At 40.1% G+C, this 22,221-nt stretch overlaps 1 protein-coding gene across 4 annotated transcripts in view; it reads right to left on the bottom strand.

The window, feature by feature from the left end:
- Positions 1 to 22,221, bottom strand: part of NRF1 (nuclear respiratory factor 1) — a gene marked incomplete at both ends in the record, with an annotated part of 87,846 nt that overhangs the window by 20,940 nt on the left and 44,685 nt on the right. For 3 of the 4 annotated variants that reach the window (XM_079711947.1, XM_079711948.1, XM_079711949.1), the window contains 5 exons: positions 5,020 to 5,144; positions 12,663 to 12,820; positions 19,062 to 19,163; positions 20,158 to 20,355; positions 21,378 to 21,536. In XM_079711947.1, the coding sequence (XP_079568073.1) occupies positions 5,020 to 5,144; positions 12,663 to 12,820; positions 19,062 to 19,163; positions 20,158 to 20,355; positions 21,378 to 21,536 (742 nt within the window). Of the gene's footprint in view, positions 1 to 5,019; positions 5,145 to 10,798; positions 10,858 to 12,368; positions 12,475 to 12,662; positions 12,821 to 19,061; positions 19,164 to 20,157; positions 20,356 to 21,377; positions 21,537 to 22,221 lie in introns of all 4 variants that reach the window. The other variant, XM_079711946.1, reaches the window with a different exon arrangement.

Here is a 22,221-nt window from a genome sequence, read left to right as displayed (position 1 = left end):
GACCTTACACCGTCTATTTAAGAATTCTGCATAATAAAGATGACAAACTGTTTCAAAACAGTTTTAAAAGGATGGATTTCAACCTTTTTTATAGGATAAATGATGCTGGAATAATTAATTATGTAGGGGAAAAAATGATTCAGATTCCTACCTAATGCCATATACCAAAATAAATTCCACATATTTTACAGTATTTAAAATGAATATTGAGTCCATAGAATAACTGGCATATAGATATTGATCTGACTTGGGGCCTATGTAAACATAAAGGTAAAAAGAGAAATAATTAAGGAAATAAAAGTGAAAATGGGACTTCCCTGGTGGCGCAGTGGTTAAGAATCCGCCTGCCAATGCAGGGGACACGGGTTCGATCCCTGGTCCAGGAAGATCCCACATGCCGTGGAGCAACTAAGCCTGTGTGCCACAACTACTGAACCTGCGCTCTAGAGCCCATGAGCCACAACTACTGAAGCCCGAGCACCTAAAGCCCGAGTTCCGCAACAAGAGGAACCACTGCAATGAGAAGCCCGCTCACTGCAACGAAGAGTAGCCCTGCTTGATGCAACTAGAGAAAGCCCATGTGCAGCAACGAAGACCCAATGCAACCAAATAAATAGATAAATAAAAATAAAATAAAATAAAAAGTGAAAGTAACAGAAGTGAAATAAAAATAAACAGGGAAAGCTTGCAACATATACAATAAAGGGATTACATCTTTCTCTTTCTCTTATTGATTTGGAAAAACTCTTCATATGTTAAAGACTTCAGCAGAAAACGGGCGAAGAACACAAACAGACAAATACAAAAAAACATGTGTAGATAAAATCATGAAGGAAAAAGTAAAATTATCTATCACTAATATTAAAAAATGTAAATTAAAATGAAATACAACTTACTGCCTACCAAATAGGCACACACACACACAAAGCAAATTATGCTAATATCCAATTTTGGTGAAGGGTAATGAAGCAGGTTCTAAACAGTTCTGTTGTAAGTATAAGTAAGTATGAGCTATGTAGAGAGCAAAGAATCAAAGGTATGGACAAGTTTTTATACGAAGATGAAGAGTATTATTTTTGTTGTAAAAATATTATTAATAGCCTAAATTATCAACGATAGGGAATTGGTTATTATGATGGATAATATGATGATATATTAGCAAGTATTAAACATATATTAGCAAGTATCAAAAAATATTTAACCACATGAAAATGGTTAAGATATTTCAAAATAATTTATGAAATAGTACAACATGATCTTAATTAGGTTAAAAAACCTTATGAGGGCTTCCCTGGTGGCGCAGTGGTTGAGAGTCCGCCTGCCGATGCAGGGGACACGGGTTCGTGCCCCGGTCCGGGAGGATCCCGCATGCTGCGGAGCGGCTGGGCCCGTGAGCCATGGCTGCTGAGCCTGCGCGTCCAGAGCCTGTGCTCCGCAACGGGAGAGGCCACACAGTGAGAGGCCCGCGTACCACACACACAAAAAAAACAAAAAAACCCCAGCAACAACAACAAAAAACCTTATGAATGGGGGGAAAAGGCCATATTTAAAAAACTCAACAAAAACAAAAACAAACCCTCAAAATATTAACATTCTATGTAGTGGGATCATAGATGATTTTTATAATCAGGACCAAAACAACCAAAACCAAAACAAACAACCCCAGGAAATGCTATGCTCCCCTTTTTTCTTGTGGTGTTGTTAGAAAAAGTGTCAGCCATTTTAGAAAATGTTGATCCTTTCTCAGCAGCTCTGGTATGAAGCTTGATGGACAATAATTGAAGCAGATGATTCCCATTACCTTTACTGATTAACTATGAACTTCAATTATTTGTTTTGTCTTCCCCCCATCTAGCTTTTTTCATTATTTTTTGTAGAAATAGGAAGGAAGATGAAAGATCTGTGGATCTGGTTCCCTAGAGAATTGCTAACAATGGGTGGCAAGGATGGGTGAGAGGTGAATATCACTCAAGAGTTCTTCAACCTGTGTGAGCCTGCCTTCATTGGTTCTGGAGTCCATTAGCAAAGGGAGTTCTAGGGTACAGAGGATGGCAGAGTAAAAGGAAACCAATGGGCAATTTTAAATTGTTCAACCTCTTAAGATGTGTTGGGGGGAAAAGCAAGGGATAACTGTGTTAAAAAGAAAAAAAAAAGAAGAAAGAAAAGAAGAGGTAAAGGAAGGAACTCAACCAGAGGCCTCTCCCAGACTTAGGCATTTCAAAGACAAAGACACCTGTGAAAATCTTTGAATTGAACCAAACCATGAAACACCATCATGAAAGACCAAAGACTCATTTACCACTATTAAAAAAGGGAGAACATAAATGAAATAGAGTAATGCTAGTGCTTGAGTAGTCTCTTTAGTGTTGGGGTGAGATAGGGTCCAGAAAAAAGAAGTCTTCAGATACAAGATCTCTTGTCAGGTCTGCCTTGGTAATTTGGAATTTAAACTTCTGCCATGAAGGTGTCATTATCCTTAACTTGAAAACCACTGACCTACACTGCCCCAGCCATCTCACATTGGTTACTGTACTCTATCAAGCTTCACACACAATGGTCCTCCATCCCCTCTAGTTCCATCCCAGAAGATACTGAAACTCCTCCTTCAGGTTGGAACAGGCCAATATCCGCATTGTTCTTAGAAGAGTCATCTGCTAGTAGGATTTTTATTTAAGCCATATTCTGGAATCTGGGATGAATTTTTTTCCCCAGTAGTGTCTGTTACTAAATAGCACCTGTTCTGCTATCATCTTCCTGATAATAAGCTCTTCCTGATAATAAATTTGGTCTACTGGCAGATACCATAAGCTTGTCATCACAAAAGTGACAAACAATGCCAATAGGACACAATCTGAAAGAATAATGCAAAAAGAACCCTTGAAATTCCAGACAGATAAAACTAGTTGGTTAAATGAGAATATTTTGGCTCCAAGTCCCAGAGTAAATCCTATAGCACTCTGGGTAAAAATGCTAGAAGGCAGAAAGAGCATCAGAATTACCTGGATCATATCCAATATTAGATTCGTCCTCTGGATTCCCAAGGGATAGATGACATGATATGTGCCTTCACCTAACATTACTAGGATAAGGCACAACTCAACAGTCTGATTTGATATAGCACCAAGAAAGTGGTAAATCCAACTCTCAAGTCTGAGTTCACACATGTTGGCAGGTCACAAACTAGGGAATGGTCTGCTTTGGGGAACCACTGGCTTTTTGGATGTAGATCATAATTTTCTCTTATCACAAATGCAGCCAACAACATGAAGTCAACACAACAGATTCACACAACCCAAGCTACTGAAAAGAAGCAGCTTCCAGGAATCAACAGTAATGGTGTGGTTCACCTTTATCTCATGGCTGAATAGATCTACTTGGCGGGAGCCCCAGAGAGTCCTTACACTTACCTATAAATTCATCTACCTGAAAAGGTGAGGCTAGGAAGGAGCCAGAACTATAAAGCAGTCTCTTCTCCTCACCCGGACAGGTCAAGACCACTAGATGGGATAACAAAGTCTCCCATCAAACCCACACAGGGAATTATTTTTAGTAGTTCCATAGTGAATAACAGGAATTGCACTTCAGAAGAATGTGACACAGTCAGATATCTTCTGTTCAAGGTAGATGAGGACTGAAATGAGGAATAGAAAAAGATAAGGAAATAGGGGTAGGATTCAAGCTAAAGAGCGAGGTTTTCCTTAATTCCAACTATGGTCCATTTCACCCTGAACATACATGGCTATAAGATGCCCTTTACCTTGCAGTGTTCGGCTAAGATCAACTTTATCTCAATTTGGGTTAGTTCATGGAAGCCCCTAGCCCTACAGAAAAAGTAGGATGTAGTTTTAATATGTGATTTTTTGTTTTTTTTTGTTTAAGAAAATGATTCTCAGAAGCCACATGGCTCTTTACATTTCCTGTTATTCTTCTCTGGGAGACAGAAGTGCTTTCTTCTCCCCACTTTTGAAGGAGGATGCAGCATTGTGTCTTGCTTCAAAGACTTTTCCAACTAACATGTTATTTAGTTCTTAGGGATCTACCCTAAAAAAAGTGCCAGGGACTTTTCCTTCAGCCACTAAATGCCATTAAGGAACTGTCTGCCTAAATAAAAGTATGTCATTATCTATCCTCTTTCCAGGACTTTAAACTACAAATCTCCAAAAACCATAGAGTAGTTAATTTGTCCTACTTAACCTAATTATATGTATATTTTAAAAGCTTAATAAACAGTCACACAGAGTCTCACAGAACAGGACTGGTCTTCCTCTTTGACTCAGACTTTTGAGGTACTTCCTGGGCAGCTCAAGACTTCGTTACTGACTCCCAGAGCCTGCTGAAGTAGATCCAAAGAGCTGGGCTGGAGCTGTAAATTTTTGTCATCATATTTCTATGAACTTTATCCCTCTTGTTTATTCAGGATATCACCAATATCCAGGAAGTCAAAGAGCCGGGAAAGAAGGGCAGGGTGGTGGCAAGTTATTGGCTCAATCCAGAGGTCCTTGGTGAGGCCACATTTAACAGGAAGCAGAACCCAGAGCATCAATCAGAAAAGCGCCTTTATCACAGCCTGCTGACTGACCTTGTGGTGAGATGGTGGTGCCTTTCTCGAGATAGTCAGAACATTCCTCGCTACCACAATGCACTCGCCCACAGGAGAGTCTCTGCTATAGTAAAGGACACTGACCTACCCCACGGGAGAAAATGGACAAAATGTACCCCACGGAAAATTTAAAAATCCCTCTCAGCAAGTATTGTCACAGCAAATAGTCACTTTTCAAATAAGTCATTCAGTTAGGTAGCCATTATTATGGCTTTTTTTCCCTCCCAGGAAACCCCAAGTCTCCTACTAGTGAAAGGAATCAGAGGCTCCTAGAATTTTCCTAGGTATCAATTGCCTACCAATATAAAAAAACCCAAATCAAAGTTCAACCTCATTCTGAAGGGTTTGTTGTCAGTCATGTCATGAAGGTTTAAGTGGAAACAGGGAAGAAATTCAATAAAATATTTATGCTCTCTTACCATTAGCATCTTGGACTCCAGTAAGTGCTCCGACAGCTGCTGCAGTTTCCCCAGACAGGACTATCTGTCCCCCCCCTTGCAAGGTGGCCTCGGCCAGGGTGGCGACAGCATGGGCAGCAGCTTCGCTGTGGGTATAGAAACAGGAGGAGGGATGTATGAGTTGAATAAAGGTATAGCACTGCAGCAAGACAAACCAAACTTTCAACCTTTCCTAGGATCTCTCCACTGACTCCATGTTTGTGAGCCTACCAGCACATAAGGGATTCCAGGGCTATTGACAGAATCAGAGCAATTTTTAAATGATAATAATAAATAGCTAGAGAAATCCCAAGTCTTTCACGTTTATACAGCTAATGTGAGATTTTCTTTAAACCTAGGAAATGGGTGTTTGAGGACAGAAGGCACACATTCCCAGTCCCTTCTTTATCAAGATCAATTGAGTGCCTGTAAGCCATAGTGGAAGCTCTGATCCATATTCACAGTGCAAAAGCCATTTTGGTTGTCAATCACAAGGTTTTCTTTTTCTCTTTTCTCTTTACGGTAACACAAGGCAGACCATCTGAAACTGCCTTTTTATAGCTAAGGATGGATGATAATGTGAGGAGTCAGCAACCTGGACTTGCTATTCAATTAATATTAAATAATAACTCTACTCAATGCTCTGCAATAACCTATATGGGAAAAGAATCTGAAAAAGAATAGGTATGTGTATATGTATAACTAAATCACTTTGCTGTGCACCTGAAACTAACACAACATTGTAAATCAACTATATTCCAATATAAAATAAAAATTTTTTTAAAGATACATAAAAATATATCAAATAATAGCAATTTGGTTTACATCCATGATTCCAAATACAAAGTAATGGTTGACTAATATCTTGCAAAGTTCAGCCCTTCCTTTTGCTTCATGTACATGTAGGCAGCACTAAATTAACACTTAAAAGTTTAAATTATCACTATAAGCCCCAAATCCTTGACTCTACAAACATAATGAAATAATAAACCTCCCTTCTCTGCAAACCAAATACTCTGCAGAACAGAAAGATATTAGCCATCTATTTATAGTAAACACTATTCTAGCAGTTTGTATCCCATTTTTCTTTTCCTTATTGTATGCTTTTACTATATGCATAAATACCCACTTTTATTGATTCTATGATGATACAAACTATAAAATGTATTACTGTTTCATGTGCCAGCAAAAAAAGAAAAGTTCCTGGGCGTTCCCTGGTAGTCCAGTGGTTAGGACTCTGCATTTTCACTGCCAGGGCCTGGGTTTGATCCCTGGTCAGGGAACTAAGATCCCCAAGCCCCACAGCACAGACAAAAAAAAAAAAATTCCTGACAATTGTAATCGTAAGGTTATAGTTTACCATCCAAACTTCAGAGATGTTAAAATGTGGAAGAAAAGAAAAAAAGAACCCACCAGATAAATTCATCACCTCTCCTGGGAAAGTACCAGGTACCACTCTGCGCAGTTACTGAGGAAGTGTCAAAAGTGGGCATGGAGAAGAGGAGGTGGCGTCATTTAGTTTATCAGAGGTGGACAAAGTCCTGGGTTTGACACCGAATAAGCCAGTTGATTCAACTTTGTTCTGAAGCTGCAGACTTTGCCACAACTATGGCAGTCATCTCGCAAAAACAAGCTGTAGGGGAGGATGGGGCAGGGGGCTGTGGACTGGTTAAGGCAAACGTGTCAAGACTGTGGGCAAAGCAATGTGTACCAAACTTAACAGTGTTCATCTAAGAGAGTCAGCAAACAAGTAAAGCAACTGACATAATCATTCTTCTGGGGAAGACTTCTTGGTCACTATAAGGATGTTAGGAAGCAGTTTAAGAAATCCAGTGGGCCTTCCCTGGTGGCGCAGTGGTTGAGAGTCCGCCTGCCGATGCAGGGGATATGGGTTCGCGCCCTGGTCCGGGAGGATCCCACAAGCTGCGGAGCGGCTGGGCCTGTGAGCCATGGCCGCTGAGCCTGCGCGTCCAGAGCCTGTGCTCCGCAGCGGGAGAGGCCACGAGAGTGAGAGGCCCGCGTACCGCAAAAAAAAAAAAAAAAAAAAAAGAAAGAAATCCAATGGACAGAAAATCTCATTAAATAGAAAATTCTCCCCTTCTTGCTAACTTGCCTTGCTTTTTAAATTGTTATGTGTGTGTTTAAAAAGTTATTTTTCTCTGATAATAAAATGCATGTAGAAACTTGTAAAAATTCATTTAAGTATAAAAGAAAAATTTTAAATATCATGCAGAGATAAGAGCTATTTTCCTTCTAATCTTAAACACAACTTTAAACAGATAATCAGGATCATACTGTACAGTTTTATAGCCTGCTTTTCTTACCTAACTTGGTATTTCCCCATATAAATATTCTTTGACATTTATTCAAAATAATAAGTTAAATGTAAAACTGCTGATTCCCCCCACCCCCTTTTCTAGTTGTTCAGCTGTAGTAACTTTTAATTTCCAGGCTTCCTTCAACTTAGTTCAAGATCATGATCACATATTTCAAATTTATTTACTTCCTTTATAAAAAATTTGGGGATGGAATTGAGGTTGAGCAAAAAGCTGAACAGAATCATAGAGTTTCCATGCAGCCCCTTTAAAAGCTAAGATCAATCTCTGTGCTAAAACGTACTTCAGATCTGATACCCACAGCCAGTCATTCCATAGTATCTGTAACATGAATTCAGAGCCCAAGTGGACCCTTGATCTGGAATTACTACTAAGGCTATTCTTTACATTTTACAAGGTAGATTTTAATTTTAGGATGCTTTATAATTATTTATTAGAGATAGTAAAACTAATGATTATTTAGTGCCTAGACCCTTAACTTTTAATATTTTTCTGAGAAACTTGTGTCAAATAATATTACCAGCCAATTCTGCAGTGTTCGGCTATCACGGATTAACAATAAAAATATTTAACACTCTGACCTGAGACTTCATGGAAAGCCAAAAAGGATATTCTTTGGAAAATGCTTCAGCTGTGTGCTATTTTGAAGAAGAAAGCTGGTATATGAGAACTGTTTATATGGAAATAGGAGCTGTGTTTACAGGTTACCTCAGCAACTGCTCATTTCCCCACTGTTTTTATCACAATCTACAATAATCTTATTTCTATGACCATCAAAGGTGATGTCCTGCCACTCTTGGACACATGCTTGCAGTGTGAAATTTCACAGGCTATGAGGGAAAGAGCAGCCACCCAAGCCCTGACCCAGAAGAGTCCCGGTATCCAGTCATACCCATTTTATAATGTCTGAAGCTCTAAATATTTGAAGTCATTTTCTTTAGTACCTTTCTAAAATATGTTATGCTGGAAGAAAAGCTGTGAAGCAGCAACAACTAAAGCAATCTGGGATGCCAGGGATGAGGGGTCCGACAGGGATGACAGGTCCACAGGTCGGTGAGGTTAGTTACTGCATGCCCTGTTCAGGGGCCAGGGGCAAAGCAGCAATGGATGGATCTTTTACATCATGCAAAAGACAATGGTGACGCCTGTGGTCAGCAGACTGCCATTCCCAAATCTATTCTAACCACTAGACTTCATGGGAAGTGATCAAACTCTACTGCGAGAAAAAGGTTACCTTCACTTAAAAGGTGAGTAGGGATCAAAATGTCTCTAAGCTACCACTTAGCAATTTTTCGACAAGTCATTTCCAAACCAGAGTTACAAATGAGAAGTTTCTAACAACCCCGCCCCACCTTTTTTTTCTGTCAACGTTTTATCTGCAAGTGTCCAACCTTCACCTATAGGAAAAAGAGGCAGTTGTAGAGTCCCTGTTCTCTATTTCCAGAGAGGATTTCTGATCTAGGTTGTCCATCCCATGTTACTGGACAAATAAATACAAGTTCATATATTAAAGCCATGTTTTATTTTAGTAAGATCTCTAATTTTAAGTCAATATTTCCATTTTAATAAATGGTAAGAGTAAATTTTTCTTTAAAAATATGATTCACTTATTTTCTTTAAGCAAAGTCTCTTCACAGCAAAAGAACAGCAACTCTAACTTTCTTGAGCATTTGTTTCCCCACAGCCCTGAGTCACAGCACTACACACAGTAGACACTCAGTAAAAACTGTCTTCCTGTCAACAACATCGCATACATTTCTACCAGGGCAAATGTAGATTCAGTCTACCAATATTTATCATGTATCTGTCTCTATGTGCAAGGACTGTACTGGCTTTGCAGGACTTGTATTAAGAGGGAATGTAAGTCTAGGACAACTTAACCAACAACCTGAAACTTCAAATTAATCACTGTATTGCAACAAGCAAATGATGATTTCACTTCCTTTCCTGTCTGGTTGTTCAGGGTGAACAGGTCTTTTTTTTTGAGCTGTGACACTCTGCTTTTCATTTGTTCACTTTGATTCTCTCTCCATCTCCTTCTTAAAAGTGTTAACTTATTCTGTATTTTGAAAATAATTAAAATTAACTAGCTTCCATTTTTAAATGACAATTTCTCCATAACCCTTTTGGGTATGGAGGGTGGGCTACAGGTTGTCTGAGCCCAGGGCCCTCATTCTAATTTGCTATACAAAATTCTTTCAACAGCATGGTTGAAAAAAGGTCTGTCCTGCACCTGTCCTGATCCCCTTTCCCCTCAACAGTTGAGAGAACACCTCTGCCTTCTTGTTCTCCAGCTGCCATTCCATGTAGCCTGCCTCTCTCTCTTTGCTCTGCACCCACATCTGCTGTTTACAGTGCAGCAGAGGTGCAGGGGATTGTTAGAGAACCGTGCTTGTTCCACCTGTGCCTGAAAAAGAGAGGCTGGAAGGGAGCAGCTCTAGGAAATCGTTTTGTTACCACAGGAACAAAGACCAGACTCGCAGTATACTTTTCACTAAGATGACTTCCAGCAACGAATTCTTTGGAGAGGCTGGGAATGGGTCTCATCCCATAGAGAAGCAAACACAAAGGGCTTGTGTCTTAAGTCCAATCCTCCTGACGTTAGACAGTGGGTTACCGCTCCTGGAATTAGAAGCCCATGATGTTCCCCTAGTAGCCTGCTATAGTCTAGTCTTCACTGCCAGGCTTGGTTTCTTCACCCCCAGCAGAGGCTGCAACACACCAGCCCCCAACACTCATCGGGGTGTTGAACTATCTGATTGCAAACAGATTTCAACATCTCTTTACTCCTCCTACATGCCAGTGAACCGTATTCTCCTTCCTTTGGAGTAAACACTGTAGCCACCTCAGCTGCATCTGAGTTTGTTAACAAGCCCTCAGGGGAAACCATTACCCTCCCTGCCTTTAGAAATAAGCCCTGGTCCTTACACTAAAGGGAGCCAGAATGTGCCTCATGTTTTCCACTATGTACAGGGTTCCCAGGACACTCCCACTTCACTGGAATAGCAAAGGTGCTGGCTCGATGAAATGAAGTTTTTCTGGTCTTTGATGGTGGCCTTTTAGACCCCACGCTACAGTGAGGGGTTACCGGACCAAAAGGAAGGAGGGTTTCACTCTAGTCATAGCTTTCAGGAAGTTCATCTGTGTGTCCTCTCTCAAAGGTACAAGTAGGATTGAGTCAAAGTGTAAGGAATCAAATAAGACTTTCATGTTACTGAAAAGTGATATGGTTCAATGGGCTAAGAAAAACGTTTCGAGCCCAGGTCACTCAGGGACTCACTGGTAACTCTGGAAGGACAAGTGTTTGTGTTATGTTTCAGTTTTTTATACTTGACCAACCACCAAGTCCTGACCATACCTCCTTCAAAATCAGTCGCTTTATCTCCACTCTTACTACTAGTTTCCACGCCTTTGACAAGTCATACCTGGACTGCCTCTTCTTAACTGGCCTTCTATTTCTAATCTCTTCTCGCTGTAAACAATTATAAGTAGACAAAATTTAAAATATAAGTTAAATGATAATAAGTATAATTCCTGAAATGCTAATTACAGGCCAGACACTTTGATGAGAGTTTTATATACATCATTTCATTGAATCCTTATGATTCTACATGATGAAAATTATCCTTATTATAATGATGATGAGACTAATGCTCAGGGGTTAAATTTCTCAAGATCGAATGGCAACTAAATGGCAGAGGTAGGATTCAAACCTGAATCTATACGACCTCAGAACCCTCTTCTCAGCCACTATATACTACACAGCCTGATGGAAATCTTCTGTACATAAGCCTATCAAGGCTTCCTAGTGTCTACCACAGCCAAACTAAACTTCAGCTGATTTTTGTATTTTGGAGGAAGTGATCCCCTTACTCTGAATTCCTGCTATGTTCATGGTCTACACCATACATTTGGACAGTAAATTACACTCTGAGTAATATGTTTGCTAAGTGTTTTACTTAAATCAATCTCCCCATTCAAAGTATGATTTCTTTTAGGGCAGACACTGTATCTTAGAGCATTCCTTATTTACAGCCTTACCTAGTAGAGTGCTGGCATGTCGCAAGAGTTCAAAGACTATTTGAGGCTAACAGCTGCTGCACATAATGTTAACAGCAACCTTACCATATGCTGGGCACTGACCTAAGGATCTCACATGCATTGACTTTTCCCATTCTCACAGCACCCCTACAAAGTAGGCACTGTTTTTACCCCCATTTTACACAGAGGAAAGCCTTGGCATTGAGCTCAAGTAAATCACCCAAGGTCAAACAGCTAGTAAGTGACAGAGCTGGGATTCAAACCCAAGTAGCCTGGCTTCAAAGCACACACTCTCAACCATTAGTTAAAATGTCTGGGTCCTGGGCTTCCCTGGTGGCGCAGTGGTTGAGAGTCTGCCTGCCGATGCAGGGGACGCGGGTTCGTGCCCCGGTCCGGGAGGATCCCACATGCCGCGGAGTGGCTGGGCCCGTGAGCCATGGCTGCTGAGCCTGCACGTCCGGAGCCTGTGCTCCGCAACGGGAGAGGCCACAACAGTGAGAGGCCCACGTACCGCCAAAAAAAAAAAAAAAAAAATTGTCTAGGTCCATTGAAAATAAAATTGTGTAAGCAATGAACAACAAGAATAATAATATGGGGATGATTTTTTTCTGTCAACAACGAATAGAAGGAACCAAGCACAAACAAAACAATTTAGTTTTGGAAATTACCTCTTACTAGAGTATTCCATTCTGCAGTATCCTTCCTAAACATATCTGAAGAAAAAAATTCAGTTTTTCCCAATAATCCAAAACTTATTTTATTTCAAAGTTACTAATAAGCGAAGGAAACAAATTTCCTGAAAAGTCAGTAAAGTCAGCTCCTGACCAGCTAAAACATGGATTTAATACCCATAACAAAAAGCAGTTTCTTAGTAGGATAAAAGGAAAATCAATCCTGAAGCTTCTTGATTTTTTATTACATCCTTTGGTCCCTTTAAAAACACAAAGTACTTACATCTCGCTGCTTTTGGTCTGTTAAGGAGCACAGAATAGGATAAAGCAAAAGGGACCCATGTCCCTTGACCAGAAGGCTTGAGCTGGAAGTCAGGCTGGACTGGTTGCTGGGGATGGGATAGGATGGGAAGGCAGTAGGTGAGGGCTGATCATAAAACAACTTACAGTATCCTATGGGCTAAGAGTATTAAGTTCCAAATGCCAATTGTGACAAAGTGAGGTACAACGTTTCTCTTTACATCTGTATACAGGGACAGATTCGTCCTCCTCTTTTATCGCCCACCCCTGCCTCCACCTGTTGAGTGCCATGGTGACCGTGGCTCCCTGCTGCATCTCCTGAGAAGCTGCCACTGCAGCCTCTGCCAATGATGCCACCGCCTGGGTAGCCTCTGATGCTTGTGTCGTCTGGATGGTCATCTCACCTCCTTGTAACGTGGCCCAATTTTGTTCCACCTGAGGCAGAAAAGGACATGATAGTTAAAAAATCAAACTCACAAAAGGATTATGATTTTTAAAAGTCATTTTTCTAAAAAACTGCTACGTGCTCAGCCAAATACATACATACTTTTAAATTAACATGAATTACAACGTATAGAACAGGGTTTTTAGCATATCTTTGGTGTTAAAAAGGGGGGTATTAGAATATATATTTGAATTTGCTTATATTTGCGTAAAGAAATTCTGGAAGGACGCAAAAGAAACCACTGAAAATATTTCCCTCAGTGTGTGCAGAGGGAGGAGTTGTGGGAATAGGTTGGATAGAAGGCAGAAAGATTTTTCACTGCAGCCTTTTACATAATTTTTGAAATATGAGTCATATCAATATAGTACCTATTCTAAAATCAAAGTTTCTGAATAAACCATAAGTATAATTCTAAAAAAATTCAAACTGTACCAAAAGGAATATAATGCCAGTACTCCAGACCCTTTACCCAAAGGCCACTGTTGTTACCTATTTCTCTATTTCTCATGCATCTTTGCAGGGATATTCTCTTGATATGTGAGCATATTTACACATACACATACACACACTCAAGAAAAATGGCAGTACATGCTACATGCTTTTTGTACCTTGCTTTTTTTCATAAACAATACAGCTCTGAAATGATTTTATTTTGGAACTTATCAAACTGCTTCACTCATTCATGATTCATAATAATGGCTGCATAGCATTATATTATATGGATACACCATGATTTACTTAACCAGACATCTTTTAGTGGGCATTTAGGTAGTTTCCAGTGCTTTGCTATTACAAACAGTACTGTGATGAATATCCTTATACACTACTTTGTATAGTTTATGGGAGTCTACTTATTGAGTAAATTCCTAGAAGTGGAATTATATATCAAAATTATTTTGTATTTTTATTTTTGATGGAAACTGCCAAATTCAGTAAACAGTTTTTTTAATGTAGTAAAACCTGCTTTTCTTTTACTGGGGAGGAATTATGAAGAAACGAAACAAGCAACAAAACAAACAAAAAATAACATACTATCTGGTTATATAGAGTAGATTAGAATTCAGCTTTTCTAGATCTAGAACAGGGTTTCTCAACAATAGCACTATTAACATTTTGGGTTAAATAATTCTTTGTTGTGAGGTCTGTCCTGTGGACTGTAGGATGTTTAGCAGCATCCTTGGTTTCTACCCGGTAGATGCTAATACATCCTCCCCAGTCATGATAATCAAACGTATCTCCAGACATTGTCAAATGTCCTCTCTGAGGGGTATAGGGGTTGCCCCGGGTTGAGAACCACTGATTTTAGCACAATGCTTTGCCATTTAGAGATTTTTTTTCAGTCCTGGACACCTGAATCTAGCTACTTCAGTCCATTTTGCTCAATAATACTGGTTAAGTATCCCTTCACCCCCTGCCCCCACCCCTCCACCCAAAACCAAAAAGCAACAGGGGCAGTGAGAGCAGTTTTTATTCTAAAATACGGTAGGTGATAAATCAAGCAGCTCAGGTATACTATTTCTACAGACTCAGGTCTCAGGATGTTAGCTGTGTTTACTGGAGCTCTTTCTGGGGCCCAGTGAGTGGTAAACTTGTGCTTTCATGTTACTGTGTCCCAAAGAAAGTGTCACAAGCTCTAGGAGACACAGATATTTAAAATGCCTCCCGTGGGACTTCCCTGGTGGTGCAATGGTTAAGAATCCGCCTGCCAATGCAGGGGACACAGGTTCGAGCCCTGGTGCAGGAAGATCCCACGTGCCGCGGAGCAACTAAGCCTATGCCCCACAACTACTGAGCCTGCGTTCTTGAGCCCGCGAGCCACAATCTGAGCCCACATGTCACAACTACCGAAGCCCACGTGCCTAGAGCCCGTGCTCCACAGCAAGAGAAGCCACCGTAATGAGAAGCCCGCGCACCACAACGAAGAATGGCTCCGCCCACCGCAACTAGAGAAAGCCCATGCACAGCAATGAAGACACAACACAGCCAAAAATAAAATAAACAAAATTTAAAATAAAATAAAATAAAATGAAATAAAATGCCTCCTGCTTTGGCTCTATTGCTATACTTAGATTATCATAGTGCTCCTCCAAATGTTGGTCAAAAGCTCCCCAGAGAATGAGACATTCCTTCGGGCTACATTAGTATTTGCCCTGAGTTCTTATAGACAGTGGGCTGTGCCAGCAAGCCTTCAAGGCCCAACATTAAGAGCCAGAGATACCCTTACTTCCTTCCTGTAGAGCTGCAAAGTTGCCCACTCAGGAATTCACGAAACTCTTGCTTCTTAAGGTATTATCTCTTTGATCTCATTATTCCAATGAGCATCACTGCAAACAATGCCACTTTAGATGGCGAGTTACACTGCCAATCCATAGATGGTCGATGATTCCACTCAGAACATCAGCTGAAGCTGGCCAGCCCTGTAGCATTTTCCTCTTTCCAGATCTCCCCCTCTATATTTCTGCCCATCCCATTGCTGAGTATGGCCTAGTGCAGCTCTCCCAAGTACTCATACTCTACGGCAGCAACTTAATACATATACATTTGGTTACAGCTACATTTGTAGTGAAAATGGTATCAGAATGTTGCCATACACAGTATACTTTAAGGAAGTTAAATTTGTGGCACTAAAGATTAATGGATGGCGGTAAAGGGTGGAGAAGTGGGAAGAAGCAGACGAAGAGATTTCTATTCAGAGTAATGACAGGTAATAAATAAATCAGCTTAGGTGTTAACGCTTCTTTGGAATTTCCTATTCTTGAGTCTCAGTGCTTTAGAGTTGTGTTTGCTTGAGCTCTTGCTGTGCTCCCTTTCCATCTTTTGGGAGCCACTGTGTGGTTATCTATGCCTGGATGTCACCATGTCCCAGAGAAAGGCCACAAACTCTAGAAGGGAAAGATATTCAGAGGATGTACAGTTAGCTTCTGTGCTTTTCTGAGAGAGACCCACTACAGTGAGGCCCTTCAAACTGTGGCTATCCTTGTCCCTCTGGCTACCGTGAACCACCTTGGCTTTTCCACACTTTCACACTGTGATGCACTGCATGTGATGCTCCCTTTGAGAGGAACACAACTCCCATCCTTTGCTTCCTGTTCACCCCTCTAGTCTGAGCTCAGGTGAGATTAGAGCCAAGACAACTCCATTTAAAGACAACTCCCTATAGTCCAAGGCTCAGGACCTCTCCTCTGGGTCCCACAGTACCCTGGGCTTGCTTCTACTAGATCCTTATCTGATTGCCATTTTCTCTGATGTGTTTTTCTCTACCACCTACCTATGTGCTCAAGAGCAAGAATGGTCTTTACTTTCCTCTACCTATAGTATACACAGTGTCTGGCACAGGGCTCAGAAAGCATTTACTTAATGGATACATGAAGAACATGTTCCTTTATTCAGATTTCCCTACTTGCTCTTCAGCATACCTATATTTCAAATAAATTGATATTCAATTGATATTCATAAATTGATATTCAAAAAAAACCCCACCTAAAATAAGCTGTGCTACTTCAAAACTGTTACATGTGTTGATGGTTCAGTTTAAAATTCATGTCTCTAATGTCTCTGTACTTTGGTTTCTTCTGTTTCTTCTAACAGAAGCACATGTCCTACTATTATCAGATATCATGTTTCAAATTTCAATTTTTCTGACACATAATGCAATTAATATCACCCATACCAACTGGTGGTCTTACCACAGAATAAATTCTCAAATCCATTTGTATTTGTAAATATGCCATCAAAATGGAAATTGTGTATTTTGAAATCAATATATAGTTTATTTCATATTATTTTGAAGTTCTTTCCTTATTCATTTCTAAATGTTTATGTAATTTGTTCTGTGTCCCTAATTAGTTTTAAGTTGCATTAGGTTAGAGATTCTTTTGGTTTCTTTATAACTACTTAGATTATTCGATATTCTCAGCACACAGAGTACTCAGAGTTGGGAGACCATTTTATTACCAGAAGAGACAGGCTCACCGAAGGTCCTTCTTATCAATGTAACCAATTGCAACTAACTGGATGTTAAATGCAGTATGATCTAATGTAAGAGCTCTCACTGGCAAGGCTAGGATAACAAAATAACCTTAAAACTTCCAGAAGTATAGGTATTGTTTATTTTTGTAAATAACTTTCTGTTCCTTGGAGAAACAATGTTACATACAGGCGGTAGGATGTTTCTACTGAGTAACCCGATGCAGTGCTTTGTTGGCTTAATATGGTCTTATCTGTCCCAAGTCAGTGAGATATTCTGACTAATCACAGTCCTCATGGCTCAAAACTAAGATGCTGACAACCATGTCCACATCTAATCAGAAGGCACATAGAAGCAAACTATAGACTCTAAAACATTTTGCCACTTTCTGAGATAACCTATGCTTCTTTTCTTCATATTTTTGTTTCACTGTAAGTGTGGGAAGGGTTAGAATTTTTTTAATCTGACTGAATCTGGGTATTACCAACAGGTTATTTGTATATATCATTCACACACTTCCACACAGATGACTTTAAAACGATGTCAGTGTGCTGGAAAAGCCATAGATATGTGACTAAGATTTTTGTATCCTTCATATTTTCCATGAACTTTTGGATACATTGGTTGTGTGAAGTTATTCTGTAAAATGGGTTTCAAAGAATTAGTCTCTAGAGAAGTGTTTAAGCAACTCAAAGTTACTTTCTTTAAAAGAGTACCCAGGAAACATTCACTAGGGAGATACTGTAAATAACTTTGAGTCACAAAGTAACAAATCCCATAAATGTACCCACCACTGTCTTTGCTACCTCTTTCACACTTCAAGGAGTGTCTGTCCTCTAGTTTTAGTGTTTGGGGACTGACGAATTTTCCCCTCAGCTAATCCATTCTCTTTCATGATGTTTATATACCTTTAAAAGTAAATCTGTTGACTTCTACCTTTCTATACTGGAAAAGCAAAGGGTAGCTCCTGCCCCAAACCCTCCCAGGCTCCCTCACTGGAAACACTCTCTCCTGAAGCTACAGACCACTTTGCAGTCTCTCTGACAGCAGGAACCACAGTTCATTTATGTAGATGCTTCTCTCTCCCTGAGAGCAGGGTTCCAGTGTAAATCAACTCTACACATCTAACACCTCAACTGCAGCACAGCGGGGGGGCTCAGCACATGCTGGCCGACAGGAGCCTGCTGTATTTCTCTTCACCTTGCTAGCCATGACCCTGTATCAGTTCTCTCCCTTTCCTGAGATGCACAAATAAGAGTGACTTTGTGGTGTTCTGAGTGGAAATATTCCATGGTTTTGAACAAGGGTGAGATAATATTTTTAGCTTTATTTCTGATATTGCTCTTTGACATTTGTTGGCTATTTTTCAAATTTCAGAAGTATAACCTTTAGGTGAAAAGTCCACAGTGACTTAACGAGCCCTTTCCTGAACTTCACTGATGGCTCAGAGCTTAGACAACATTTTTCTAATTGCGTTACCCAGCTTCAACACTTACACTGTGCCTTTGGGCAAGTCACCTAACCTTTCAGTTTCATCATGTATAAAGCAAAGATGATAACAGAACCTATACTTCCTAGGGTTGAGGAGTGCTTAGTTTACCGAGTGTCAATAAAGGTTAGCTACCTTCTTTTAAGTTAACATCCCATAATTATCTCAGTTTTGATAGGGAAAGATTTTCTTGTTCTTTTTTTTTTTTTCTGGCTGTGCCACGCTGCTTGTGGGATCTTAGTTCCCTGACCAGGGATTGAACTCAGGCCACAGCAGTGAAAGCTCTGTGGCTGAGTCCTAACCACTGGGCCTCCAGGGAATTCCCAGGAAAGGATTTTCTTGTGAAGTCTTTTGAAAGGCTCATTTAAAATGCAATAAGTCATGTCTACTGATTTACAAATATATATATATCCCTTCAAAGAATGTTTTAGTCAGCTTTAGTTTTAATGATCTAATTTTTTTCATAAAGTCCAAAGATTAAATTCTTTGGGATTCACAGCATAAAAGTACTAAATCCTATGTTACAAATATACAATTGTAAGTTCCTGACAGTTATGCCTGAATCATAAGGATCCATAAATTTCGATTGTTATCATTAACATACACAGAGTAAGCTACTTCGCAAAACTGACATGGTGTGATGTCTTAAACGGTTTAAGTAAAACAATGCTACAGACGTGTAGGCTACTTACAGTCTCTTCATCTTCTGGACCCTCCCTCTCCCTCACCTATACATTTGAGTATTTAAGTGGAAACAGACAGAATCCTTTCTTACCTCTCCATCAGCCACAGCAGAATAATTCACTTGGGCAACAGTGACTGTGGTTGGCAATTCTGAAGCATCAGCCAATGTGGCTACTGTTGCCCCTGTACCAACCTAAAGAAAAAACATGGAAAGTGATGTGTCAGTGGATGGATCCTTCAACCCCTCCTTTACTCAGAAGTTAAGAATCATATAATCCCAAATTCAGCAGAGGTAATGATTAATATACTTTGTAATATGAAATGAATTACTAATATCACATCTCAGACACTAACATGAGTTTCAGAGCTTTACTTCAACCATATAAGTCACTATGAGAAGCCATCATGTTTCATCATTGGTGCCCAGTGTCAGTCAACCAACTTTCTACTCTCACCTCAATCTGAATTTTAGACACTCCCTCTATCTACCAACAAATTGTGTTTCACCTCAGAAGTGGTAATTCAGAAGGAATATTTCCTGGCCACTGAGAGAGTGAAATTGTAAAAAAAAAAAAAAAAGAAGCCATTTTTATAGTGCTTTGATTTGGAAATGTCTAGAAATGCTATCTACAGCTTTGTATTTAGCAAAATGCAAACAATTTAAAATATTATTCAAAAAATCGAGTTCAGGTAGGAAGATCTTGGGGAGCTGTATAAAATTCATACAAGAATTTATATAAAGACAACTTTCTTGGGCTTCCCTGGCGGCGCAGTGGTTAAGAATCTGCATGCCAATGCAGGGGACACGGGTTCGAGACCCGGTCTGGGAAGATCCCATATGCCACAGAGCAACTAAGCCCATGCGCCACAACTACTGAGCCTGAGCTCTAGAGCCCGCAAGCCACGACTACTGAGCCCACGTGCCACAACTACTGAAGCCCGTGCGCCTAGAGCCCATGCTCCGCAACAAGAAGCCACCGCGATGAGAAGCTCATGCACCACAACGAAGAGTAGCCTCCACTTGCTGCAACTAGAGAAAGCCAGCACACAGCAATGAAGACCCAACGCAGCCAAAAATAAATAAAAAAAAAAAAAAAAAAAAAAAAGACAACTTTCTCCAGTCTGAGGTGAGGTGCCCACTGATCTGCCTCAGAAATCACAATCTGGTAACCAGAAGGTTTACTCACCTGGATAAGCGAGACAGTGCCATCAGGGTTACTAAAGGTCTGGACTACGGTCTGTGATGGTACAAGATGGGCTATACTGTGTGTGGTTGTGGCCTGTGTTTGTGTTTGCTGATCTTCAAAGGCATACAAAAGGTCTTCCCGCCCATGCTGTTTATAACAGTTTTTAACTATGGTCCGTAGTGCCTGGGTCCATGAAACCTGTCATCAAAAGACCAGAAAAGCACATTAAGTCACAAAGAATGTTGGTTATTCAGTTCTACTGTGGAATAAGCAGCTGCTTATTTATCAAACCAAACCAAGCTTGCATGGAGTAACTCTCTCAGGATTATTTCCCACAGACCGATTTGGACCTAAAGAAATTCAGCACCAAGTACCAACAATTTCACACTGGTTTCCTTCCTGATCAAAGTCTCGTTTAACTTTTGGGTTTTCCTGAGGCCAACTGTTAAACTTCTCACAGAAGAAGGTTACTCTTTTGTCAAGAATTTTATTTAAGATTTAAAAAAATATTTATTTATTTATTTGGCTGTGCCAGGTCTGCTGCTGCGGCACACGGGATCTTCGTTGCAGCATGTGGGATCTTCAGTTGTGGCATGTGGGCTCTTAGTTGCAGCATGAGGGCCTAGTTCCCTGACCAGGGGTCGAACCCGGGCCCCCTGCATTGGGAGTGTGGAGTCTTAACCACTGGACCACCAGGGAAGTCCCTTTATTTAAGATCCTCAGTAGATTTTTAAAGCTAACTGAAAAAAATGAATATGCAGAACAAGTAAGGGAGGACACCTGGTTTAGTCTTTCTTCTTTTTTAAAATAAGTTTCATTATCAGCAGACTTCACTAACTTCACATCTCTCTATATTTATATTTTCAACAGTGATGCTTGCTAACAAGAAATAAGGACATTTCAAGTCTTCAAAGTGATTAATACCTTTTACTTCAAGTTTCGTTAGTTTTTCCAAGCACCTTATAAAATTAAAACTGCTCCAAAAGGCAACTATGTAGAGAGAAGTGTAAATTCACAGACCCATCCCAAGTCTTTACAGTGATGGAGTGATGAATGGGAAAGGCTATAAATCAGAGAATATCAAACCTCTTTTGGGGGATAGGTTTGACTATTACAGAAATGTTTTTAGACTTTATAGCATAAGAAGTAGAATAACAAAAATGAGGTGGTTGATTCAGAATGGAAAAGCAATAGGAAACTCAGGCCAGAGGAACCCTCACCCTCTGCTTTTGCTCTTCTGTGCGGACATCGCTCCGAACGTTTGCCCATGGGATATCTTCAGGCCACCAGATGGGCTTGCAGCTTTCTTTACCCCAGCCTGGTTTTCCCCGACCTGTGGAGTACTTCAGCATCTCTGGAATAAATGCCCGAAGCTGGGCCTGGAAAACAAGAGTGTGGTCATCAGTAGTCATGAAAGACATCTGGGATGTGTTTATGCCTCCCAACAAATTCTAAGATTATAAAACAGAAATTCTTCCTGGAGGGTTATGGGGAGTCCCAAAATGTGACTGTGAGAACCGACTGTTTCTCATAGGTTACTATAGCTCCATGGGTGATGGAGAATTATACATATGTTGGTAAAGAACATCTTAAGCTGTATTTCATACACTTGTTCCTATAAGATCAAGAATATCTTCCCCCATGTTTGATTTCCGCCCCCTAAGGTACTATTGATGCTATAGCTTATTTCCTTTCTAGAACATCCATGCATTTTGACACTTTGGTGTCAAAGTCAACATGTCTTCAACATGTTGTTCTGGAGGTAGTAATCAGAACAATTAGATGAGAGAAATAAGAGGTGAGGAACAGATAAAATCACCACTATTTGTAAATGGTACGACAGTGTATCTGGAAATCCCCAGAGAATAAAATGAAAAAACTACTATAAACAATGAGGGTTTGGTAACATGATTGGTCACAAAATATATGAAAATAAATGGGCTTTACTTAATAAAAAGGGAAAATAACCGTAAAACTCCTCTAAAAAGTTTCTAGTAAGATAGTCCAATGTCTATGAGTCTGACATATAGATATACATAATGAAGCATGTGTTGATCTTAATGA

Source organism: Hyperoodon ampullatus (assembly GCF_949752795.1).
Source record: "Hyperoodon ampullatus genome assembly, chromosome: 9".
Lineage (NCBI taxonomy): Eukaryota > Metazoa > Chordata > Mammalia > Artiodactyla > Ziphiidae > Hyperoodon > Hyperoodon ampullatus.
Note: the sequence above shows the minus strand (reverse complement) of the source record. Positions and strands in the feature narration are given on the sequence as shown.